A 24,906-nucleotide genomic window follows, 5' to 3' on the forward strand; every position below is an offset into this window, starting at 1 on the left:
GGCTTTGAAGTTCGTTCGCAGCTTCCTGGTTTCATGCACAAACTCTCTCGTCCTCCTTTCCTTTCCGAGTACCCTTATTCCTCTGTGGCTGAGAGAGCAGCCTCCCTCTGTATGCATCCTGCCAACAGGGTGGGAGATCTCACACCTGAATCCCCCTTTGCCCTATCTTGTTGATATGTCTTCTCGACCATACCGACTTCTTCATCTATCCTTCTCAACGGCCGTCGTTTTTATATAGTGTGGCCTCATTGGCACGGATGGACAAGCATATCCATGACGGCACGTTCTCTCAGTGCAGGTCTTTCGGCTGTTGCAAACCCCGGTTTCCATCCGAAGCAAAGCACCAAGCAGACATGAACGCTGCCCTCAGGTGCATTGATCCGAGAACTGAAAGTAATGTTCATGAAATTCATATGCGGTCTCCAGGGTTACACCAGCCTGGTCGAATGGCACGTGAATTTGGCTATGCTGGAGCGAGTCTTGAATATACAAGTCTGGGTATTCCATGGGTGAGATATTGATATCCCATTCAGACTCCGGGTTCACGCTTAGCCAGGATGATGCACATTGTGGTAATGAAGGGTCGACCTCAGGACCACCCATTTGATCGAGAGAGAACAACGGATCCGAATAACCGTCGGTCTGCTCTGCGGAGAAAACATGACTCGGCGGCTCCGGGGGGAATAGCGTCTCGAACAAGAACGATTGCTCCTCGACCATATCCCAGGAAAAGGTGCCATGCTGTTGCGGCGGAAAGGCAGATTGCTGCTTCTCAACCCCGGTGACGCTCTGAGTACAGTCTTGTGCCGTGACCGAGCCTCCAAGCGGCGTAGAGACCGAGCAATGATGGTGTGAGGAGGGAGAGGAGGACGAGCTCCCCGACTCTGGCTTCGACTCTACTTCAGCAGTCTGCCCCCGCTGCGGCTTCGACCACACCCAGTCTGGCGGCTTCTTGTCCACGGTCAAGAACACACACGGCTTGTTCTTGCGCCGACAGCTCACACAGCTCACACAGCTATCCTGCTGCAGTTCCCGCCTCGGTGTCGTGAGGAGACAACGCGTCTTACTCCGGCGACAGCCTACACAGGCAATCGAAGCGCGGTAGTAACCGAGCTTGGAACCCCGTGACGCTGGCGGCGGCTGGCGAGGGCGCGAGTACGGAGACATACTTGTCCTTGTGCTCGTACTGGTGCCTGTGCTCATAGACGAAGTCTCCGGCAGTGGGGTTTCAATAGTACACAAAAAAGGGGGGCACGGTAATGGACTATGCCTGTGCAAATGTCTGTACTTATGTACATGTATATATCTTTATGTTGTCTTTATTGAAAAGGCGCAAGCCACAAGCCATTGACAGTAGAGTAGAGAGAGGAAGAGAAAACGCCCGAGATATCAGAACGAACTACAAACAGGATCTCACCCCGCGGTTGTCCAGATGGAGCCTTATCGCGGCCCAGAGCATGGCACTACGCGGTGAGGTCCGCTTCAACTACAAAGTACCTACACGCGCATTCCATATATGGACGTAGGAGGTAACCCAGTACCCACCTATGCACTAATCAACTAGGTAGGGTGGGGACGGGATTGGGGATGTACGAGGAAGAGGTGGATAGGGAGGTAGGACTACCGCGGGTCAATAGGTGAGACGGGATTGGTCCAGTGAAGTCTCCTACATATGTAGTCAAGAATGTACAAGGCACTTGTAGGAGGAACGCGCAACTTGTGCCACGGCGGTCCAAGGGTGCTGTATATAGGTAGGTGGCAAGCCCGTGCTTGGTGGGTAGGTATGGTCATAATCTCTCCGTCCTTACAAAGTCCACTCAATAATAACCTGGGGAAGTGTTGTTATTCCCAACCTTTTTAAGATCATACAACGCTCTTGTCACCGGCAACCACGGTCTCTTTCCCATCCACGCTGCTCGCCTCCTCACCACCACCACCAGCGGCGGCGGCGGCGGCAATCCTCCCGTCCAGCCTCGCGTCGTCTTCAATGTGCTTGGGCACAATGACCGTGTCCTCGTGGAAGTAGTTCGTGTCGCTGACGTACAGGACCGTGACGGTGTACAGGAACAGGATGCCGACAAAGTAGCACGCGAACTGGAACGACAGCTGGGTGATGTAGGTGCCGCCGTTGCCGTCGATGATGAAGCTGAACATCATGCCCAGCGCGGTGGTGCCGCGGAAGCACGACGCCCGCCGCGCAAGGCGTTCCGGGTCGTTGGTCAGCGCGCAGATGACGTATTGCGTCGCGATTTGGTAGATGCTTTTTTTTTGTTGGAAGAAATCAGTGGGATGCTTCTTTGGGAATGAAATGTTCGTGGGGGGTTGGTCTCACCTGTACACACTCCCGTAGATGATGTAGATGACAAAGGCGCCGGCGAAGCCCGGATCCGTCCAGTCGGTCGACGGTCCCGCCTCGTGTCGGTTGAGATGGTGTTGGGCGAGCCACGCCGCCTCGGCGGCACAGATGGCCAGCGTGACGGCGCTCATGACCGAAATGCCAATCAGGGCTCTGGTCTTCCTGCGCCCGAACCGGGGATTGTCGAGGATGTAGGTCATGCCGAAGCTGGCGGGCAGCTGGATGAAGTTGAACATGACGTTGTTGAGCGAGCGGGTGCGCAAGTTGAAGTAGTAGCCGTTGAGAGAGCTCTGGAGGGCCAGGGCCATCTCGGCGACGAAGATGGCCGGCAGCAGCATCATGAACCTGTAGTCCTTGATCATCTCGACGATCCCCTCCAGCTCGCTCTTCAGGGACGGCTGCTTGAAGATGGCGATCTTGGTCCCGTCGCTGCGCACCACCTTTGCAGGCCGCACGAGCAGCGTCAGGGCCAGGACCATGGCCAGGACCTGGATCACAACGAAGACGACGTAGACCGGCGTGGGAGCGCCCGCGTCTTGCCGCGCGCTGTGTATGTTGATCCCGAGAGCTACGAGAGCTGCGATCGTCGAGCCACCTATTACGGGTAAATATCTTCGTCCAAATAACTCTGTGCCAGAGCTCACCTTCACACATGCACCATTGGATTGTCATAAACAGAGCCTTGTCCTTCTCTTCGGCGTACGAGTACGCAATGGCGCCGGCAGACGCCCACAGAAGCGCCGCAGATACCCCTTCAATGCCTCCACCGAGGTATGCCAGCCAGGAGTGTCCGCTTCGGTCGAAGTACCACAGACCACCTGCAACCAGGGTGAGCCAACGCGAAAGTCAAAAAGCGAGGGTCCCCTAGAGGGATATAATGAACTGACCCGTGTAGAGACTATATCCAATCGACCCGAGAAAGACCGTGTAGTTTGGGCCGATGAGATTCATCACCGAGCCCGCAAACCACCCGGTGATGAAGAAGACGCCATATAGGATGGCATTGACGTTTGCAGCTACGGCTTGAGACGACGGTTTCCCTCCACCGGCTCCGAGACCTGTCAAGGCGAGGTAGATGCCCGGGAGACATAGGAGCATCAAACTTGGCCAGAAGATCAGAACACAACCCTTGACAACCTGTGGGAGAGGAGAGAACGTACCCAGCAATCAGATTCTGGATGAAAGGGTGGTTGAGGCGCAAGTCTGCTCTCTTCAGCCCCATTTTGAGAGTCGTTCTGGCTTGTCAGGAATGTAAAAGAGTATAGGACACTTTGATGCAGTGTGTTATAACTGAGTGATAGACGGTGCCGAAGCAATATCTCTCTGGAGGGCCTTGAAGCACATCCCCCTTTTTATATCTTATATCCAGAGTCGGGTATCTACAAGTCAACAGGCGCGAGAACCATGAAAATGATACTCGAGCGAGTCTCACCGTCACATCAACACCCATGGCACTCCCTTCTACAAAGTCACAAGGCAACCGAACCGCGAACCCTTGTCGATCCCTCTCCTGCATCTCGGCACTGTATCAGTCGCCCATGCAGAAACTGAGTGGCTGGTGGAGTTGATAATCCTAGCAAAAGGATTGCAGTGGAGCATCCCCCTAAGGGTATTAACATGAAGATCTGGAGAAGGAAAGAGAGAGGAGAGGCTGAGGAAAGAAGGGTTGACAGTAATTGACAAAGCCACGGAATGGGATACACGGCTCAACGGATCATTTTCGGAGAATATGAAATCGCTGCCCAGGGACAGGCATTTGCTGGGGGTCCCTTTTCCAATGTGCATTGGCGCATCGACACTAAATCAGGTGGATATCGGCACTGTATCTGTAGCCAACCATGGCGACGTATACAGCAAAGGAGGGGCCATCAACGTCGATCCATATCCTTGACGCCGCCACGGAAGAAGAATGAGGAGAAGCACTGCACCAGAAAATCCAAGCACATTGTTTGGGGAGAAGGACTCGGTATGGATCCAACAGGACAGATACACTTACGAATATCTAGTAGTCATGGAGGGTGGAGGATCTTTTACTCCCGACACTTGGGAAGAAAAGTCATGGTGGACACACCACACCGTATGTACGACATTGTTCCGCAGGTAATATAAAGGGCAGCAGGAGGTAGTCAATTTGCTATAGGAATTCGAGTGTGTAAACCCAGACCTCAGTCCAAATCCTGCGACGATGAACCCCATCCGCTCGGCTTTTTCACTCCTCCATGCACCTTTCGCGGCGTCATCACGAAACGCGTGTAGGGGTTTGATAAGAGGGCAGTGTCGCCAACATACCCCTCAAGTCCGATCGTTCACCGCCAGACACGGGCTATACTCTGCTTCCACCCTGACCGTCAACCAGCAGCGACTATGGGACACCCTACACCACACCGCACAATGGGGAGCGACGCCCGAAGGAGGCGTTCGACGCCTGACTCTCACCCCAGAAGACAAGGCTGTCCGCGACTGGTTCGTCGACACAGTGCAGCAATACGGGGCCACGGTCAAGGTCGATGAGATGGGGAATCTCTTCGCCATCAGGCCGGGCCAAAACAACGACATTGCCCCTATCGGCATCGGATCCCATCTGGATACCCAGCCCGCCGGAGGACGATACGATGGCATCCTGGGCGTCCAAGCTGGGGTCGAGATCCTCAAAGTCTTGCACGAAAATAACTACACCACCTACGCCCCGATCGCTGTGATCGACTGGACGAACGAGGAGGGGGCCCGTTTCAATACGGGTATGTTATCTAGCGCTGTATGGGCGGGTAACGTGTCGTTGGAAGACGCATACAACCACATAGATTCGGATGGCCTGCGCTTCAAAGACGAACTCGCGAAGATCGGATACCTTGGACCTGTCAAGGCCACTCACACTGCAAACCCTCTCTCGGCTCATTTTGAATATCATATCGAGCAAGGCCCCGTTCTGGAAGAGGACGGCAAGTCCGTCGGCGTCGTGACTGGAGTTCAAGGAATGACCTGGCTCATGGTAACGGTGAATGGGCGATGTCAGCACTGTGGCACCACGCCGATCGATCGACGAGCCGACGCTCTTCTCGCAGCAGCGCAGATGATCTCTCGCATAAATACCGTTGCCTGGGAACACAAGGGCGTGACCACCGTCGGGGTCATCAATTCCGAACCACAGTCGCCCGGCACGATTCCCGGAACAGTCACTTTCAGCGTCGACATTGAACACCTCTCCAACAATACCCTGGACAAGATGGCCGATATCGTCCGAGAATTGTGCGCTTCGATAGCGGAGAGTAACAGCTGCACCGTCGACATCAAGCAGATCTGGAGGAGTGCCGGGGTCGAGTTCCACAAAGACTGCATCGACGCGGTACGGTCGTCGGCGATCGAGCTCGTGGGTCAGGACGGCTATCGAGAACTCCCGGCTGGGGCAGGCCACGACAGCGTCAACACTTCGTACATCTGTCCCACGTCGATGGTGTTTATCCCGTCCAAGAACGGCATCTCACACCACCCGACCGAGTATTCCACACCCGAGCACTGGTAAGCCAAGCACAAAACTGTCATACTAGAGAATCTCCGCGCACTAACAATTGAAAATTGCAGTGCTTTGGGAACGCAAGTGTTGTTGAATGCCGTCCTGCGATACGACCAGGGTCTGAAAACGCGTGGACAGCCTAGTTCCGGATAGATGGACAGGTATTCGACAAGAAAAAGGGATCTTATGTTGGTCACAGCTGTGCCGAAGCCATTTTCTGACCCGTGCTCCCCGGACTCACCTCAAGCGATTGCAATGCCGTCGAAATTTGTCATTTCGGTCTTGTGTTCCTCTAGGTCAGGCATGGCAGTGGAAGGCAGGATGATGAGAAAATTGGCACGAGGTGTAGTTCCTAGCTATGTTTGAAAGTAATGCTTGGTGGGCTTGTGGCCCATTCCTGTCTCAAAAGAGGCTGGAAAGCGTGGCTATTCAGCAAAAAATCGCACGTATTCTGTAGCAAGGAATATCGTTATTTCGATTTCTTGTCAAGGGAAGCAGATAGAGAAAAAGAAAGAAAACATTTTTCTCGTCCTACTAGCAGTTGGCCAACGAGGTTATGGATTATTATCAGTCTGACTCCTGCGGTCTGCCCTCCGAGATCGCACCCGGAAATGACCCTGAGCGTGTCAGAACAACCTCCTGAAAACACCTGTCAAACGCCACTACTCGTCGCTCCGCTGGTCTTAGGGGTTGTCGACATTACAAAAAACAAAAGCAGCAACATTTGAGGGAAAAAAGGGAAAAAAAAGGCATAGAGACAAAAACAATCAACAATCAGGATTCCCACCTGGTCACCCACGGTAGTACTAACTGATCGGCATGTGGCTTAAGTACGGCTGAGCGAACGGGAAGCCCTGTATTCCACATCCTATGGTCGATTGCGGAAGAACTTTTGCTTCTCCAAAATATATGTCTTAGAGTCTGTGCGTGTTTTATGTAACAACCCTAAGTGGCTGCGGACCTACGAGTACCGGCCAAGCCATGACCTCGAAAATTAAACCCCCATCTCCGTCCTGTCTATACACGTACAACATGTACAAAGTTATCTTGATGGTGCGATTATCCCCTATTTTCCCTAAGTCCTTACTTCTCCTTTTCTCATCATGATTGCAACGTTAGCATGAGTACCACATATTGAAGAATAGGTTGGTGGTGTCTAAGACGCAGGGAGAAAAAAAGAAAGCCTGCATAGACTGCAATCGTACTGAACGCGTACAATGTTGTGCAGGGGGGAGCCTATAGACTTCTATACACTCTCACATCCTACTCGGTACATATACGTTCTTAGGCAAGTGATCTCGCCAGCCTGGGCATCAATAGTATGATGGTATAAACCCAGCCACGACTGATGCGCGAGTTCATGAGTTCATACAAAATTCCTTCCCTGAAATAGACTGCGTAGCCCTATATTCCTACCCATGTATTTAGCACTAGAGACTCAGCCATAGCATTCTCGTCTGGCGAGGCTACACAGCTACATCTTCCCATAATGCATTGGGCCCTAGCAATCGCAATCGATCGTTAGTACAGGGTTGTACAAGCGTCCAATGACACCATAGCCATTGCATATATGAGTGAAGCACTCGGTTGCGCTACTAAGGCAGCTCGGTCATATACACGCATTCATCTCCGCAAACATGCTGTCTATGTCGATCTCGTCCAGGAACATTCCACCCTCAAAGGTCTGCCAAATGTCGTCGAAGAAAGGCAATTCCGTGCTCGACAGATCGACACTGTTGCTCCCTGTTCCTGTGCCGAGTGCATCAGGCATAGTAGCAAGCGGCATTGCGGCCTCATGGGCTGGAACGTCATGGCTCACAGAGGGCAGCGACACCTTGTACTTGGACACCAGCCCGTGAAGAGATTCGAGCAACGTCGTGGCCATCTTCGTCTGGCTTCTGGCTTGCTCCAAGATCTGAAATGCCTGTGACAGTTCTGTTCTGCGACTGTCCTCGGGCTCGGCGACTCTGTTCAGGCAGACGTCTAATAATAGAGTGATGATAGCCAAGAAGAGGCAGTATAGTGTTCCGCCGAATCTGAAGCGGCTCAGAGCGAAAGGGATGTCTGTTTCCTTCTCCAGGCGTCGCTCGGCCGCGATAATCTGTCGCGCGGCATCGAGACAAATCTGCCGTGATCTGGCCAACTCCGGTTCCGCCGAGCTTCGCGACAAGCTTGGGAGGTGGAGCTTACAGCGTCGCGCCTGCACCATATTGACGAGAATGTAAGTCTGTACAGTGATCGCAGGGTCTTTCGAGGCTCTGTCGGGGGCTGCCAGATCTCCGTCATCTAGCCTGAAGAAGGGGGGAAATTCACTGAGAAACTTCTCAAAGTGTGCGTCGAGCTGCTGGGTATTGTTGTGATCTGCGGTAGAATTGTTGCTGACCTCGTAACAGAGCTCTCCGAGTCGTATTCTCTGCAAGAAATACGACATTGAGGTCGGCTGCGCGAGGTCCAATCCGAACATGGGAGCGCCATCCACCATATCTTCGTCGCGAATGTTGCGTGGCTTGTTGACCGTCATCTGCCGTGGTTGTATGGTGCAGATCCCTTCATGGGGCCCCGCGAACCTGCTGAGAATCCTTGAAGCTGGTCAGTCCGGGGTAATGTAGTTCTTTGTCCAGCAGACTTACCAATCCAATGCAGCAAGGTACCACCAGACCCTTCGCCCGACCTCAGCTTCAATCGAGTCAGCTGATGGGCGACGCGATACGTGGTCAATTCTATGAAGAGATAGTTGCCGTGCTGTGGTTATAGCTGTAGATACCAGGTTATAGTATCGTATGGACGTGCCTTCCATATTGCAGACGAGGAATGAGACAATTATCAGTGCTTGAACGTCCTCGATAGAACCGTTCGTAGTCCGCCGAGAGTAGTCTAGCATGTCCAGTGTTGCAGTAACCCAGGAGGCGGCTTGATTTCTCGCATCGTCCACCGAGTGATACAGGTCTGGATTGTCGCAAGTCGTCCATAAGAATGTTGCACTGGCGATTATGCTCAACAACAAGGCCACATGGCCACGATGAAGGGGTCTGCGCATGTCAAGGTCATGGTAAATATCATCCATGAGCTTTCGAAGAGATGCGGAATGGATGACGTGGTGAACGTAGGTAATGTCGCGAATATACTTGTCCACAAAGACACTGGCTTCTCCGTGTCGAGGTAGCCAGATGCATTTGACAGGCTCGGCTGGGTAAGACGGTGTAGGGGGATCCAGGTAGGTGTACGAAGTAGTCTTTGAAATCTGTCGAGCGCGACATGTCCGGAAAACGATCTTATCAGAGCAGAAAAGCACCTGGCGTTGACGAGATCGTTGAGTTCGTGTCAGTCGTCTTCTTGCAATATTTCATACGAAGAATGAAAGGCAGTAGCAAGTAGCAACAATCGAGATCACAGCATCGGGTGATTGACAGCACGTACCGCCGAACTCTGATCCATCATATCCCACTCGAGCAGTTCAGCATCATCAGCAGCAGTTTGCGGTCGACAAGAAGGCCCTGATCGTAATTGAGGCCTCAGAGTGGTACTTCGCATGTCCCATGAAGTTGGTAGGCCATGACTGGCCACATGATCTGCTTTTCCCGATCTCTGTGCTCTCAACGAGTTGTCAGAGTCACGCCAATTCGACGCGGAAGGTCTTGTTAGGTGCGCTCTTCTTCCGAGCGATGGCTCTATGGATGGGCCGTAGAGTTGACAGGATAAGCCCTTTGCCGCACAGTTGTCGCAGGGAAACTGGCGACTGCATCTCAACTTCTTGGAACGGCAATACTGGCACGACACTGGCCGGCGCGGACGCATCTTCCGGTTTGCGTCTACCCCAAGTACCATGTTGGACTCTTCGCGGGCACGGTATCTCCATCTACTAGGCAGAGGATAGATGTCACAGAATTCAGGCAGTCGACATTTCGAACCATATTGTGGATTCCTGAGTTGGACGCAAACCAATCAGAGTCTCCGATGCTCGGAATATCCGGACGCGGAAAGTCCAGTAGATGTGATTGGCTGTATTCAAATCACATTGTGGCAGGAGGATTGTATATAAGTGTGTATGATCCTGGCTGGAGTTGAATCCTACATTGACTCTGATCTCTATGCATCACCTTTGACCGTCATGGAAGCCATAGTCGAACAAATACAGTCACTGGCAAAAGGAGCGGACGACGCTGAGAAGTCTCACATCGTCGATGCGCTCCAGCAGCTCCAACATGAGCTGGAGTCGCCAATGGATGTTCTTATGAAGATGTTCAATGCAGTACGTTGTCTGGTGAGGATGTATCAAAGGAGATTATCGACTAACCTTTCCAGCAAATTTCCCTCTCGGTTACCTATGTTGCAGTAGAGCTTGGACTCTTCCAGGAGTTGGTCAAACACGATTCGACTATCAGCGGGGCTCGGTTGACCGCGAATATCAAAGCATCTGCGGAGTTGGTTGGTGAGTCCTCTCGTGAGCTTGGTAACTTGTCATCCGACATAAATTGCTGACAGCCTGGAAAATGTAGAGCGTCTCCTCCGATATCTGGCATCTGTAGGCTTTCTCGACAATCCAGGATCGGCAGAGTATCGACCCAACAAAATCACTCATTTCCTGGCCAGTCCCGTTGCCGCTGCTGGTGTTCGTCATGCGTAAGCTGCGGTTCTCCCAATACGACTATATTTGAATGACACATAGCCTTTAGTCTGGACACTTGTGGTCCTGCGATTCAAGCACTTCCTGCTTTCCTAGCCGAAACACAGTACCAGGACATCACCGAAAATAAATACACACCTTTCCAGAAAGGGCACAAAACGAACCTTGGGGCCTTTGAATGGCTGGCTGAGCATCCTGGGAACTTTCTCGCCCTGCAGCAGATTATGACCGCCATTCAATCCGCCGCTTGGCTCAAGGACATTGATGTGCTGAACTCAGCTGCCTTGGACGTCACACTGGGGCCAGAGAGGCCTTTCTTTGTCGATGTCGGGGGAGGCCATGGCCACCAGTGCCAGCAGCTGCTTAATAAGTATCCCAACTTGTGTGGAAGCGTTATTTTAGAGGATCTTCCTCAGACAGTTGACAAGCTGCCTCCAATTGACGGGGTCAAAGTGATTGGGCAAGATTTCTTCGAGAGACAGGCTGTTCAAGGTGTGTTCGCAAGATGATGCCTAAAGTCGAAGCTCAGCCCTAGCGACTAACTCGGCTTGCGGTCCAGGCGCTAGGTTCTATTACCTTCGTCGCATCATGCACGATTGGCCCGATGCTGAGTGTCTCAAGATCCTGTCTCGGCTCTCCGAAGCGATGGCGAGCGACTCACTCATCTTGATCGACGAGATCGTCCTTCCCGACGCTAACGTCCCCTGGCAGGCTGCTATGCAGGATGTCTCGATGAATATCCTTTTCGCCGGCAAGGAGAGAACCAACACTGAATGGACCAATTTGATTGCGACTTCGGGACTGCAAAAAAGGGATATTCTGACCTACAATCACTCGGCGTGTAGTTCTGTGATTGTCCTAGGAAAGTGACACTGGAATAATCATATTCAGCTGTGTTGAGAATTGAAACCTTGTTTGGTCAATAGCGAAAGGGAGAAACGGTATGAATTAGCAAATTGCAATTCACATTGTAAAAACAGCAGGAAAATGTTCTCCTGCTGAGGAAGTCGGGAAGTGTACGAGGGCGCGCACTAAAAGTACTGTTCACGCTGATTCAAATGAAAAATGTTACCTACTGTGACAGAAGATTTTCTGAGCTTGTAGGTACTTGTACCTATCTCTTTGCTACAAGTCAGAGCTAATAGGCGGTAACTTGGTCTATATTTCCAGTCTTGATAGGCGCCATAGGCACTGAGAATTGAGCTCCGATATCTCCGGGGGTCGCTGTAAGGGCAGCGAAAATAAAGTCTGTTATCTTTTGATCATTGTGTTATTTCATTACTAGCGTTGACAATACTTTTGGTGCACGCCTCAGTAAGGTAAGAGAAAATGCCTTATGAATGGTAGAGGCTTTTTGTCAGACTGAATTATTGTGCCAAGACAAGGCTGGTCCCTGATCAGATCTGTTTTCGTACTTCATTTGAATATGTTCCTTGTAGCAAGACATAATAGTTAAGCTCGACAACTCAACTTCAATCCATTAACGCCGCCGGATATCCTCCCATCTAGCTCGTCACGCCTCCTCGTATTCGCCGCATTCCCTTACGGTCTTTTCCACGCTCGCACTCTTCGAACACAAGCACCCTCCCGCGGGCGCTCCATTTTCATCAATCATGTCGTACTTCCGCATCACCTTGATCAGATCTGCAATTGGTCTGCCGGCAAAATCAGGCAACGTCCTCAAAGCACTCGGTCTGCGCAAACGGATGGCAACTGTATTCCACCCTGTCACGCCATCAATCGCTGGCCAGATAATGAAAGTGAAAGAGCTGGTTGCGGTATCGGAAGTCGATGAACCTCTGACAAAACAAGAGATACACCAGGAACGAGTTCCCGATCCAGGCTTCTACGTTGAGTCACGAGCGCAGGATCTGAGCAAATAGAGAACTTCGCAGCCAATGATGGAATTACATCTGGATAATGTCTGGCGCGAATAAAGACTACCATTTCCACAGTCGAACGCAGCAAAACGCAGCACACTCTCCCACTCTATCATACGGGGACGGCAGACTGCTTTTATTGTCCGCCAAAGAACAACCTGAGCTCTTGGTTCACGTACGCGCATGCGACTGCCGCCACTTGACTCCCAGAGCCCTCGGTGCATCCCCTTTACCTGCCACGCCTCGAAATGTGCGGTGCCAATATGCGAAGTGCTAGCATACAGAGGTGCGCTTTAGCGGAGGCGAGCTAAAGAGGTTGGAAACTATACAAGATCTGAATAAGGATGATTTGGAGCTGCCATCCGTATTGTGAAGGATGTATTGTCAACGGTAAATCTCAAGCATGAGTACTTGGGATTTGTGAAGATTTGGCCGAAGAACCGCCAGATAGTCATATCCAGGCTGTGGCGTGCCTCACAGCGTGAAGACCAAGATTTGTAACAAAAGGGACTGGTTGAAGATGTATAATGGAGTTATGGAGACGTTCTCGGTCTCGTGAGAGAAGCCCAGTCAGTTGCGACACCGGACAAGTTGCGCCAGGGACATGGAGCACCTCTCTACCTAGCTTTATCCCAGTTGTTAAAAGTGATTCTACTAGACACTACTATTTAATAGTTGTTCCGACAATCACATTAGCGTCATGGTATGTCTCGAAATTGGTGGCATTTTTCCTGTCACTTTGCATTGTCCTCAATCCAGGGAAATTCCATAATTCCACCAATCATGGAGCTCCAAGCTACAGGTTTGCCGAACCGATTGACCCTGTCGTCATTCGTCATTCGCTCCTGGGAACCTTTAACAACTTTCACATTCAACTCAATGGCAGACAGTGCCTGGCGACGCTTGACCTGAACGACCCAATCTCTTTCGTTTCTATCTTGAAGCGCGAGCACGAGCACGAAACAAGCTCCTCTTGCCTCACACTCTTTGCTTTCCGGGACAAAAAGTCATAGACTTTTGACATACTTGTAACCATGAAAGCAAGCCGACATCTCCTCCGCTCCACGCGACCAACCCTCCTCTTTCGCCGACCATGTCCCTCTCCCGGGCGACGTCTAGCTATCCCTGCTTCCACATCCCTCACCTCAGTCTCTCACCAACAAGCGTCTTTCTCCACCACCTTCTACAGACCCAAGGGACTGCAACCCGGCAGCAGTGACCCAGACCCGCCCAAGACCGAACCTTCGCATGGCACCTCATCAGGCGCTGCTCAGATCTCGGATTCCGAGTACCATGAGATTGCGGACCAATATCTCAACACGCTTGTACTGGCTATGGAAGAGCTTGCTGAGAGCAGCTCAGAGGGCATAGAGGCGGAATTCTCGGTACGTGCATTCCCCGCTACAATGGACAACCTCTGGAAGTCCCGCACCTGAACTTTACACCATCCAACCCTCCCAACTGCACTCCACAGCTAGGAACATACAACTAACAAAAGATTCTCTTTGGTTCTTCCACTCTCTAGGCCGGTGTACTCACAATCACCCACCCGAAGCACGGCACGTACGTGATCAACAAGCAGCCGCCGAACAAACAAATCTGGCTGTCCTCCCCAATCTCCGGCCCCAAGCGCTACGACTGGGTCGTCCCCGGCGACTCGCAGCAGGAGAAGGCCGACTCGACCGTCGACCTGGGCGACGATGGCCAGAGCGGCGGCAAGTGGATCTATTTACGAGACAGGAGCAGTCTGAGCGACCTGCTCAAGAAGGAGTTGGGCGTGGAGCTCCGACACGGAGGCGAAGGGGAGAGCGATGTGAACGAGGGTCGCGAAGGGCCGGCAAAGAGTGGAGCCAGCACTGCACCATAGGGTGGTAGCATGATGGGTTGGTGACTGTTCGAGATGGGAATGCGATGGAATAGCTCCATTCGTCCAGACCTGAAGAGCGTGCACAGCGAGTGTTTTAGCGCAGCGTCTACGAGAGAGCTCTTGGTGTGTCGGATATCAAGGAGGGCTAGTCTACGTCCAGCTTCAAGGTGCAAGCGGGGTGGCCATAGGAGCTCATGCTGGAATTCAAGAAAGGCGGAAATGGCCACAACATGGAACGAATAAATGACACTTTTTAGCTGGCGAGGGCAGGGACACAATGTCCTGGATCCGCTCAGAATAGGATATCTCCAGCCGGGAAATTCAATGTCTTCTCTTCTCTTCTGGTTCACACCACACCACGCCACACCATACCATTATGATCAATGCTCCTCCTTCCTCCCCCAATTTTTCCACCACATCATCTCATTCACTTCCTCTTCCGCGCACTGCCAGCGCCACCGGCCTTGGGCTGCGACGCCGGAGAGGCGGGCGCGACCCTAGGAGCAGCAGGCTGCTGCTGGGCGTCGCCCGGAGCAGGGATACCTCTGCCGCCGCCCATCCTCCGGCTCATGATCTGTCGGGAGATGAAGCTGATGCCGAGCATCATCAGCCACGAGGGCATGGTACCCAGGGCCCACATGAAGTAGCCAAAGGGCTGGATGACGCCGACCTGGGCCAGCAGGCCGTCGGTGGGGTGCAGCAGGCCCGTGTACTCCGGGTAGTCGAGGTAGCGCGACTTGGAGGCCCGCGGCAGGCTGGTGATGTCGGCGACGGTGGTGCTGGAGACGTTGAGTGGGACGATGTGCAAGGGGCTCTTTGCGCCTTGGTCCGACTGCTTGGGCAGCAGGAAGTGGTAGATGTTGGGCACGCCCGCTGCCCACGCCGTGCAGACGACCTCGTCCTTTTCGCAGTCGAGGAGGCCCAGGATGAGCGGGGGAGATCCTGCAGGTTGGGGCAATGCGGATAACAAGGGCACAGCTTCCTAGATTGCCGCCAAAGATTAGTTTCCCAATAGCCACCAACAACAGGAAAATCGCACGGATATATTTCTGGAGGGGGGGAAGGGCAAAGGCAGGAGCACAATAAATGCGTTGCAATATACGTACAGTCCACACGGTATCCACCTTCGCACATCGGCCAAAGCACGTCTTGTTCCCGCCCGTCACATAGATCATCCATTCTTCCTCGGTGTCCGGCTTGGGCGCCAATTTGCGCTGCCAGTTGCGGACGTTGATCTTCTCGACCTTGTGATCTGCGACGGCGGCCGCGCCCGCCTCGAGAGGATTGCTGAGAGGGTCAGGCACCGAGTCCGCAGGCGCGGCACCGGGGATGAATGATTTGGCCTTGTCGAACCAGCCTGCGGCCTTTTCAAACAGGGGATTTTGGTCCGCTGCGACCAGCAGGGGGAGAAGGAGGAGGGAAGCGAAATGCATCGTCTTGCGTGGAAACCGGAGAGTTTCGTCGGTCGAACTATCGGGGATACGCGCAAGCAAGGAAGCAAAAAAAGAAGCCCTCGATGGCGAGAAACTGAGCGGCACAACGAAAAAGAAGAACGTATGGAATGAGTATATATTGCGCGAAGGAAAAAGAAACCCACGAAAGAATGGGAAAGGACCTCCAGTCAAGGAGGAAGAGGGAAAGGGGAAAAGTAAATGAAGTTCTGGTGACGAAATCCAGGGAGAGAAGAAAGAGAAGTCAAGTCTGTGTGCGTGTGTGTGTGGACAGCAAAGTGTTGTTCGAGGTTCTCGGTACTGGTGAGCTAGGCACAACAGTTTTCCGCTCCAAGGAACCGAGCTTGCTACCTTCAATTCGATAGTTGCCCCCTCAGCAACGGCCAGATAAGAGTTAACTCTCATTTCCAACAAGTTGATTTAGCCGAAATGGAGCCCCGCGCAACAACGGCCACGAGGCACGCCATTTCCCCACGTGCCGTTTAGTCGAGACCAAAGCGGAATTATTATGAAAAGTGGGAGACTCGAAAAAGGGGGTGGGACACACACACACACACACACACACACACACACGACAAGAGAAGGCACACACATGGGTGGCTGAGTGTATGTCTGAGACAACACAGATCGAAGACAAAGCGGCAAGAGTACATCAAGTCGAGAATATGTCGCGATAACTGTACAGAACGTCCACTGCGCATACACACACTGGGCAGAGACTGCGTAAGATCAAGGCTCAGGCAGACTTCTGAGCCGCCGCCATCTCCCTCAGAAACTCATCCCAGTCTCCCAACTTGACCTCCCATTGCCAGTTGGGCTTGTCCTGCAGGTACATATCGTAGAGGGCTCGCGCGGTGTTGTCAGGGTTGGTGATGGGGTGATCTGCCAGGACGAGTCCGCCAATGTTGACCCCCCCGACGTGGACACCCTTGTCTTCCACCATTTGCTTCAAGCTCAGCAGCAAGTTATACTGCGCTGCCTTTTGCATGGAGAGCGAGGCGAAGTCTGCCAGTGGACGGTCATACAGGCCGCTGTTGGTGAACAGAAACGATGGATGGGACCCGGGTCGCTCTGCCACCGCCGTCAGGTGAGGCATCGCCCACGACGCTGCTACAAACAGTCCAATGTTCATGCTCTATGCATCGTCAAACCAGTTAGCCAACAACAGACCAGAGAAGGATCTCGCTCAGTGCCTCCCTGGGCCAAATCCATGGTTCTCCTCTCACCTTGAAATCCTCTAGCAGGAAGTCCGGCTCAGTCTGACCGATCCTCGAGGGCATGACTCTTGCTGCGTTGTAATATACCACTTCCGGGGGTCCCAGATCTGCGTGGACTTTGGCCAACACTAATGCCAGGGCATTGTGGTCTCCAACATCAACAGGGTACGCTTTGACCGTGACACCAGGATTGGCCGCTTGCACTCTGGCAGCATCCTGACTCAGACGTTCAACATTCCGAGAGAGCAATGCGACATTGAAACCCTTGGACGCGAAGATCGCCCCTGTGCTAGCTCCGATGCCAGGTCCACTGCCCAAGATGACGATAAGTTTGTTGTCCGACATGACTTCCGGATAGATGTTGTGGTGTGGTCGACAACTGCGAAGTCTGTACAGTAAGACCACAGAAGGAGGCGGGTGAAAGTCCAGAACCTCCAAGCGATGGTTACTCAAGAACGATATATACCCACCATATATATATATTTCTTGGTAAGCATGGAGATGACCTCGTACCCTGACACCCAAGCGATGTGACTCTCCTTACCAGATTAGTTTTTGGAAAGCAGAAAACTCCATCCTAGCCCTGAACGAGACATGAAGGGAAAATCCTTCTTATATATCTTGTTTGAACATCCAGGCCCTTTTCCGGGGCCATGTACGAAGGTAATTACGTGGTTGACATATCCCATGTCGTGAGCCAAAAAAAGCAGACCACCACCAAACAATCGCCACTTGTTTCCGGTCTTTTCCACTCTTTTGAGAAACCATGGCTGACAAGCGCGGCCGAAGCACCCGCGGATATCAGGCTACTAGCTCTCTTTCCGGCACATCCCAGGAACGCGCCAATATTTTTTGACCCGTTACATACTGGGTCTATCTTCGAGGTTCTCCCTATCGCATACCGCAGGCTAAAAGTGTCTGGCCAGATCTACGTTCCTACCTCTCGGCAGTAAGCATTATTTATGTAGGTACTCCGTATTCGCAAGGCGTGTCAGTCTGATTGTGGGGACGAATTACGAGGTATCACTCGTAATAATGAAGCGAGGCTGCACAGACCCAATATGGGCAATACAGTTGCTTGCCTGATTTAGTTGGGGGCCAGTAAACGAAGATTACTTTGTACTCGTGTCGTTGGTTGGATCTTTAGGTATTTGGCGGCCACAAAGCGCCTCGCCTTGGCACCCGTTTGGGACACCGACCTGCCGCTTTACTCAGGTATCATGTGACCGTGGCTCAACTTCGGCCCAGCCTCAGCGTGAGCTGCTCAGCCTGCTCAGGCCGGCGCTTACCCGCCTCACCCTTCACCTCCACCGTGCTCAGTCCCGTTTCTGGGCCCCGCCCTCATTAGATGCTCACGCATAATCCGTAGGCGCCTCTCTTCGAAGATGTGGAAGGTTTACACGACCATCGACGAGGGCACAATTCTGAGAACCTAAGGCCCGGACCTGGGACTCCTTGCACAGACGGTGGATGCAATCTCTCGCAACCCACGCCCTCCGTGCAAGATGGAGCGCGTCTTCTATGTTGCATTGACCCTGGTACCCTTTCCCCTGATAGCGTCTTGCACGCAGTGCACGTCGCGTCTTCCCTATCATACCGTCTGTCCTTCATCTCGGACGTGCCTTCCCCGTCTGCCCATCGTATTCAGTCCGTCCCCGCACGCCACGATTACGGAGGCGGTGTTGGTTGACGCCACATATTTCAGCCCCCATCCCCGTGCCTGCTCTGCGCAGCCGCCATGCTGCCTCGCGCCGGCCACATGCGCCGTCTGGACATACACCTTCAGCCTGATCGGACATTCTTCAAAATGCGTCTATGTAATCGCTGGGTCAGTCTTGGCTATGGTCCAGCATAGAGTCGCCCATCGCCATCCAGCGCCTCCCAACTAACTTCGCCGTTACCTCACCGTCATTGCAACCACTACGACTACCTCTCTTCGCCCCCTCAGTTTGCTAGAGTGGTATCCCCTAGCGGGTCACAACGAGCACTCAAGCTTTACTGGGCCATGTAAGGCACGGTGTGCTTACCAGGCCGCATATGTACTCATAACGTACAGCCAGTACCTACCCAACACTATGCGTCTTCTAACATTCGACGATCAGGGCGAGCTCCGCCTGACCGGAGACCTTTAAGATGACATCCCTCCCTACGCGATCCTCTCGCATACGTAGGGAGACGATAAGGACGAGGTCGATTTCGACGATCTAAAACGCTAATCTTTTAAGAATAAGGCCGGCTATGTAAAGATCCGATTCTACGGCGAGCAAGCGAAGAAGGACAAACTCGAATACTTCTAGGTGGACATATACTACATTAATAAAGCGAACAATACCGAATACTCAGAAGCTATCAAGTCGATGTTTCGCTAGTACCGCGATACGGTCAAGTACTATATCTACTTGGCGGACGTGTCAATCCCTAATGGAGAAGATAACATAGAACGGATATGGGAGCGGGCCTTCCGCGACAGTAGATAGCTCACACGGGGCTAGACGCTTTGAGAGCTTTTAGCGCCGGTATTAGTTAAGTTCTTTTCACGCGAGGAAGAGTGACTAGGTAGCAGGAACACCCTCAAACAATAGATCCACGAGATCACCGATATTCTAGTTACGGCCCTCCGCAGCGCACCTTTACCCCAATTTAACGTGGAAGATCGTATGCGGTGGGCTCTTAAACGGAACACGAAGAAGGAGGACCAGGCATACTGTCTGCTCGGGATCTTCTATGTCTTTATGCCTTTGATATATGGTGAAGGAGAGAATGCAGCTACCTGGCTCAGAGAAGAAATTAATAAGTCTCGAAGAGGTGAGCCTTTTACTTATTATGCTCACTCTTACTGCGGTCGATACCACTGTCGGTCATACTACTACCATCGATGTCACTTCTGTCGATGCTATTACTGTCGATGCCACTATTTTCAATACCACTGCTATCGATACCACCGCAGTGAATGGTTCAAAGAAACAAAAGCGATTTGTATGTTTGGAAATGGAAGCATCTTCACCTTTATACAACCCAGGCAGCAACAGCGTCGACTGGCCATCAACTAATCACCATCGTGTGCACTGGGCAGGTGGACTTTGGGCTATACCCAGCGTCTAGACTGCCTCGCCGCTCGATCTGTAAACACTTCGGCTGACCCAAGCAAGCCTGGCTTGATCCCGACGAAGGTTGTCGCCTTTTGGTGTGGATCCCTCGAATGGGCCAGGCCCAAAACGGAGCTCGGTGGGCGCAGTCATACCAAAAGCACCAGGCGGTTGTGGGTCAGATCCGTCATGCATCCTGCTGCAACTTCAAGCTTTGAAACTGGGGTTCGGTCCGTCCAAGCGCCTAGGAACACTGTTCTGCTTTCCGAGTTAGCCGGTTCCGGAAGCCTAAAAGGGATGACGCTCCAGCTTGCCGAGATCTCACATTAATTGCCTGGTGGCCTGCGAACCTCTATGATGCCTATGAAGTACCAAGCACACTGACGCCGCAGCGAATAATAAGGCACTCTGAGATGACGAGTTGAATGAAGTCTCTACCAGCGATGTGGCAAGCTTGTACTCTCAAATTAGCAGTGGCTGGAAGCGACCATCTAGCAGAGGGCAAGAGGGTCGAAATTGATTGAATCAAGTATCAGATTCTGGACAAGAGGTGTTATGTCTTTTTGTGGACACAGTCGTCCTCGGGCCAAGGAAAGCTCCCTTGTCCTCATCCTCTGACAGAATGGGATCAAAATATGAAATGGCGAAGGCGGCATCATTGGCGCCCGGTTGCTGCGCATCCCTCGTCCGTACTCGGTTTCACGATAAGATACCCTAAACTAAGCCAATGCAATGTGACACTTCTCCGAGAGGGCGTTCTTGGAAAATTTGTTTGCTGAGCCACATCTGATTGCGTCGTGCTTCTCGTGGAGCTAAGATGTGAGGTCCTTCTGTGAGACAAATGACTCCAGGAAGAACAGATCGCGCCGTTTGATGTACTGTCCCAGCTCCGAGGTTGGTGCAACGTTGCGCATTTTCTCCACGGCATCATGTTTCGAGACCCAGCTATGCTTCAACCCTTCAGAAGCTTCTAGCTCTGTCAGTGTCGGGTTTCCGGTGTCCTCTTCCAGGCTGGTAACATAGCAGAATGAAGTTTGATGAAGATCATTTCTCTATTCCTCGCTTGTGGCTAGGAGACGCATATCGTCAAGCCTTGGTCTGCAGCCGGTTTCCTCGAGAGTCTCTCTTTCGACGGCGAGTTTGTGGTCTTCATTCGCTTCGACGCCCCCGCCAGGAAGTTTGTAGTAATTGCCCTTGGCGATGTAGATCAAGGCGATCAAATCGTTTGTATTGTTGACCAAAATAGCGCGCACTGCCATGCGATTGGTGTACGACACGTCGACTTGCTTCTCACCAAGCACCTTCGATGGTGGGGGAGCCGACGCAGAGTGCTCAGCCATACGAGCAGAGTGGTAGGTGTGACTGGTTTGTATCGATTCGCCTAGGCTTCAGGACGATGGCGTCGATGAAATGGAAAGATGTTGGACCAGGATGCTCTGGAGAGGGAGGAAGGGGCTTTGTACGACCAGGCTAAGATTAATAAGTTACCTAGCCGTAAGTTGGGCGTTATCACTAACCTTGGGCGTTATCGACTGTACTAACTGGCGGTGCTCGCAGCAATTGACAATAACGTGTCGCCTTGGCATTGGATGTGCACCGGCGCATGCGCATACTCAAATGGGCTAATCATTTTTGGTCCACTCCCTCACCGAAACTGTAAGCGGAATGGTTCCAATGCAGTTGTTGACTTTGGGCGTGACAAAGTCGGCACAACACGAGTGAAGCTACGTGTCTAACAGTACCTCACCGAAGGCCTCTTCCGCTATCTGCTGTCGCACGCTGCAAGGCAGACCGCGGTGCCCGATGCGAGTAGCTCTTTCCTCAATCCTCTGCGCTCATTGCACTCCCGACATGTTTCCTCTCACCAGTGAGAGAAGGGAGACGGTGATTCGCAGATCGATACACCCAGTTGGTCCGGTCGATCCAGCCAGAGCAGATGAAGACCTAGTGGGCGAGTGCAACGCCTGTATGACCCGGACGCTGACCGGACCTGCGAAATGAACACATTGATCCAAGGCTGCACTCGAGGCGCTCTCATATTTTCCCTTTTCGAATCTCGGCGAAGTTCTACGGCCCTTACTTTCTTCGTACACTATTGCTAACGGGAATAGGTAAAGGGATTGAGACACGCCCGTCCCATTCAATTGCGCCTTGTAGCGATGCATCGCAGACATGTCGTCCATTCTGCTTGAGAGAAAATGGAATATAGGTACATCATGCCGGGTCACCCCGAGTTCCAAAGTTGCTGGTCTGCCGTCCACCTTTTTGCGCAACACTTTATATGATCGGTTAGATTCGACTACATGGATCTATCGAACAGCACAGCTCAGTCTCGCTTTATTTTTGATGACGTGCTCGGATTACATATTAGCCTTTCGCCCTTGCTTGTCTCGGAGCGGGTACTCAAAGCAGCCAACAACCTTGGACTGCGCAACGCTCTTGAATAGGATGAGCAGGGCCAGATATGCAGAGTCTCGCATATTCTGGCCGGCGAACTATCCCGCCGCCTCGGTATCAGAATGCTCAACATTCGAGAATTTGTAGCACTCGCTCAAAGACGACCAGAAGTTGCCTCATCTAGCTTTGCGGAATGGCTCTCGGACACCTTCGCTATTTATAATACAGAGCAAGTGCCACAGGTTGCTAGCAATGCCGTGCTTCTGAAATTCAACAACGGCCAGCTTCAGTCACAAGACGGCCAATGGAGAATACCCGTTTCGCGGCCAGGATGGTTTGACATTGGCGACGTCGGGCCAGGGGGACTACCAACCAAGCTCTCTTCGACGAATCTCCTTGGCCACTGGAAGTTCTGGAGTCCAGAGTCCTCGGATTTCATCAGTGGAGCCATGAGAAGCCTTGTGACGTCTTCTGGCACTTGTTCCTTGGACCTAGGCGTCCCTGTCTTTGCGCAGCACCCTAAGCTCATGATTCGAGAATGCTATTCTTGGGTTGGGGTTCCTAGTCCGTCGGCCATATTGCCCATCTGGGAGCGATATGAAAACTTGAACCATGCTAGAGACGATGCAGCTCTCCAAGAACTATTAATCTCGTTCGATGACTCCGGACTACTGCCGAGCCAAGGTTGCGACATGCTTGAACGCGAGAAATTCACCGAGATGCTGACGGACCTTCGCGGCAAGCGTGCCTTAGTGACCAGCACAAGCAATTTGCCAAAACTTATCACTGAAGACGATCTCCTGGCAATCTTTCAGACCGACGACAGGCCAGACGCAACGTATGTCCTCGGCCATCCCAGACCAGATGCCGATTCTGCATGCAGCGCACTTTTCGAAGCAGTTCGAAGGAAAGTCCTTTATCCGGAAAGGCCTGTCCATACGTGGTGTGAGTATGTGCCACCCGAGGTCAAGTACATTCTCGGGCCACAATTTTCGAGCCTGTTGTCTCGTGTGGCAAAGCCCCGAAATTATCACAACATTGTACTCGTCGATTGTCACAAGACCGAAGCCTGCTTTCGCATGGGCGTGCGATCGATCATCGATCACCACATCATTCGGAAAAAATTTGCGCCTTATGTTTCGATCAGCCATGAGGTGTCGTGGTCTTCCACAATTCAAGTCTACGTCAAAATTCTGGGATCTGGACTGGATCTCGCGCCCTCACTCGCTAAGATATTGCTCGAAGCTACACGACTAGAGGCGGAACCAGGGTTGATGAAGTATATGAGCAATCTCGACAGACTCGCCGTCAAAAGGTTGGAGTCAATTGCGAGTACTGCAGCCACATATTCTGATCTTATGCATGTGATGACCGAAGCATCGTGCCCACAGGAACTGTTCTACAAGGATTACAAGGAGACGAACTTTGGCTTTGCAGTCATCAAAAGCAGGCAAGCGCTCGGCTCTCAGATCCATGCTCTTGCTACGACAAACAACACGAACCACCACTTACCTCTAACCATTGTGAAGGAGGTCTTGTATCGTGACGGGTTCGTTGCTGTCAAATCTGAAACGATCCTGATCGTCTCGAATCCCGAATATCATGACAAAGGATTTACGAGATCCGTCTTGGACGTCGTGGCCCTGGCATGTCGACAGTTCCATGGTACCGAAGCTGTGTCTCTCTTCGATAAAGGTGTCCTCGTCGCCGAAGCAAAGTATCAGACCCCCAGACTTTTGCTGATGCCATTGATCGAAGACATTGTCACCGAACACCTGCGCTTCGCATATTCGCCTGCACTGGATAAATTTATGTCCATAGGTTTCTATAGTGGTCAAGCAAAAACGTATAGTATCCCAGGCGAAGATCAAATTGTCTTCGCCGGACTGTCTTATACCAATGTGGCTCAGTTTCTTTCGGACAGTGTCCGGATGTCTATCCTCACACTACCAGAATACTGGAAGGTGTACCAGGATTTCGAGGCCCGCGGTCTCACATACGCCATCACCAGCCTCCAGTGTCCACGCTTTGTCGAGGTCTTGGATACTCTCATCCTTGACAGCCATCGTCTCGTGCACGGAGCGATATCATCCAACAAGGACAACAAGAAAGAGATACAACTTGCACATCCCATTCAATCAGCCCGTCCTGCCTTGATCAGGGCCGAAGACGGTGACTTGGTCACGGGGCTTCCCCGAAAACTGTACTCGGCAGACACCTATGGCGATTCTTCGCTCTGGCGATACTGGACGCCGGATACGCCTCCAAGCCCATCGGATCATAATCTAGGAGTCCAAGAATCCCCTACTGTTGCGACTCGGGGTCATATATTTGTGATGAATCAAACCTGCCTCGACCTGAAAGTCCATGTAAATGAGTCGACACAGTTCCTGACATTCAGGCCCATCTATGATGACATTGCTGAGATTAGGTATGTGGTTGAACCGGCGGAGAGCTGGATCCGGTTGAAGATGCTACCGAGGCTCTTTTCTCTGACTGGTTAAGCTTTGGGTTTGG

General features: G+C 52.2%; 10 protein-coding genes across 10 annotated transcripts; 4 read left to right on the forward strand and 6 right to left on the reverse strand.

Moving 5' to 3' along the window:
• Positions 1-366: 366 nt before the first annotated feature.
• AYO21_03887 (hypothetical protein) lies at positions 367-1,167 on the reverse strand (the record flags this gene model as incomplete). The annotated part of the gene is made up of 1 exon (XM_022653860.1): positions 367-1,167. One exon carries the CDS (start codon positions 1,165-1,167, stop codon positions 367-369), a length of 801 nt encoding a protein of 266 aa, XP_022513836.1.
• Positions 1,168-1,863: 696 nt separating this feature from the next.
• On the reverse strand, positions 1,864-3,578 carry AYO21_03888 (hypothetical protein; the record flags this gene model as incomplete). The annotated part of the gene is made up of 5 exons (XM_022653861.1): positions 1,864-2,260; positions 2,333-2,951; positions 3,001-3,174; positions 3,244-3,458; positions 3,517-3,578. 5 exons carry the CDS (start codon positions 3,576-3,578, stop codon positions 1,864-1,866), a joined length of 1,467 nt encoding a protein of 488 aa, XP_022513837.1.
• Positions 3,579-4,541: 963 nt separating this feature from the next.
• On the forward strand, positions 4,542-5,876 carry AYO21_03889 (hypothetical protein; the record flags this gene model as incomplete). The annotated part of the gene is made up of 1 exon (XM_022653862.1): positions 4,542-5,876. The coding sequence occupies one exon, from the start codon at positions 4,542-4,544 to the stop codon at positions 5,874-5,876; it is 1,335 nt and encodes a 444-aa protein (XP_022513838.1).
• Positions 5,877-7,476: 1,600 nt separating this feature from the next.
• Positions 7,477-9,398, reverse strand: AYO21_03890 (hypothetical protein; the record flags this gene model as incomplete). The annotated part of the gene is made up of 3 exons (XM_022653863.1): positions 7,477-8,446; positions 8,498-9,099; positions 9,285-9,398. The coding sequence occupies 3 exons, from the start codon at positions 9,396-9,398 to the stop codon at positions 7,477-7,479; spliced, it is 1,686 nt and encodes a 561-aa protein (XP_022513839.1).
• A 577-nt stretch (positions 9,399-9,975) lies between these two features.
• AYO21_03891 (hypothetical protein) lies at positions 9,976-11,361 on the forward strand (the record flags this gene model as incomplete). Its single annotated transcript, XM_022653864.1, has 5 exons — positions 9,976-10,116; positions 10,170-10,296; positions 10,364-10,487; positions 10,541-10,983; positions 11,051-11,361. 5 exons carry the CDS (start codon positions 9,976-9,978, stop codon positions 11,359-11,361), a joined length of 1,146 nt encoding a protein of 381 aa, XP_022513840.1.
• Positions 11,362-12,104: 743 nt separating this feature from the next.
• On the forward strand, positions 12,105-14,238 carry AYO21_03892 (iron donor protein CyaY; the record flags this gene model as incomplete). The annotated part of the gene is made up of 3 exons (XM_022653865.1): positions 12,105-12,346; positions 13,561-13,756; positions 13,897-14,238. 3 exons carry the CDS (start codon positions 12,105-12,107, stop codon positions 14,236-14,238), a joined length of 780 nt encoding a protein of 259 aa, XP_022513841.1.
• Positions 14,239-14,665: 427 nt separating this feature from the next.
• On the reverse strand, positions 14,666-15,671 carry AYO21_03893 (hypothetical protein; the record flags this gene model as incomplete). Its single annotated transcript, XM_022653866.1, has 2 exons — positions 14,666-15,220; positions 15,345-15,671. The coding sequence occupies 2 exons, from the start codon at positions 15,669-15,671 to the stop codon at positions 14,666-14,668; spliced, it is 882 nt and encodes a 293-aa protein (XP_022513842.1).
• Positions 15,672-16,425: 754 nt separating this feature from the next.
• Positions 16,426-17,251, reverse strand: AYO21_03894 (hypothetical protein; the record flags this gene model as incomplete). Its single annotated transcript, XM_022653867.1, has 2 exons — positions 16,426-16,824; positions 16,916-17,251. The coding sequence occupies 2 exons, from the start codon at positions 17,249-17,251 to the stop codon at positions 16,426-16,428; spliced, it is 735 nt and encodes a 244-aa protein (XP_022513843.1).
• A 3,553-nt stretch (positions 17,252-20,804) lies between these two features.
• Positions 20,805-21,332, reverse strand: AYO21_03895 (hypothetical protein; the record flags this gene model as incomplete). Its single annotated transcript, XM_022653868.1, has 2 exons — positions 20,805-20,995; positions 21,071-21,332. The coding sequence occupies 2 exons, from the start codon at positions 21,330-21,332 to the stop codon at positions 20,805-20,807; spliced, it is 453 nt and encodes a 150-aa protein (XP_022513844.1).
• Positions 21,333-22,511: 1,179 nt separating this feature from the next.
• On the forward strand, positions 22,512-24,893 carry AYO21_03896 (hypothetical protein; the record flags this gene model as incomplete). Its single annotated transcript, XM_022653869.1, has 1 exon — positions 22,512-24,893. One exon carries the CDS (start codon positions 22,512-22,514, stop codon positions 24,891-24,893), a length of 2,382 nt encoding a protein of 793 aa, XP_022513845.1.
• Positions 24,894-24,906: the final 13 nt, after the last annotated feature.

This window comes from Fonsecaea monophora (assembly GCF_001642475.1).
Source record: "Fonsecaea monophora strain CBS 269.37 chromosome Unknown Scaff20, whole genome shotgun sequence".
Classification (NCBI taxonomy): domain Eukaryota; kingdom Fungi; phylum Ascomycota; class Eurotiomycetes; order Chaetothyriales; family Herpotrichiellaceae; genus Fonsecaea; species Fonsecaea monophora.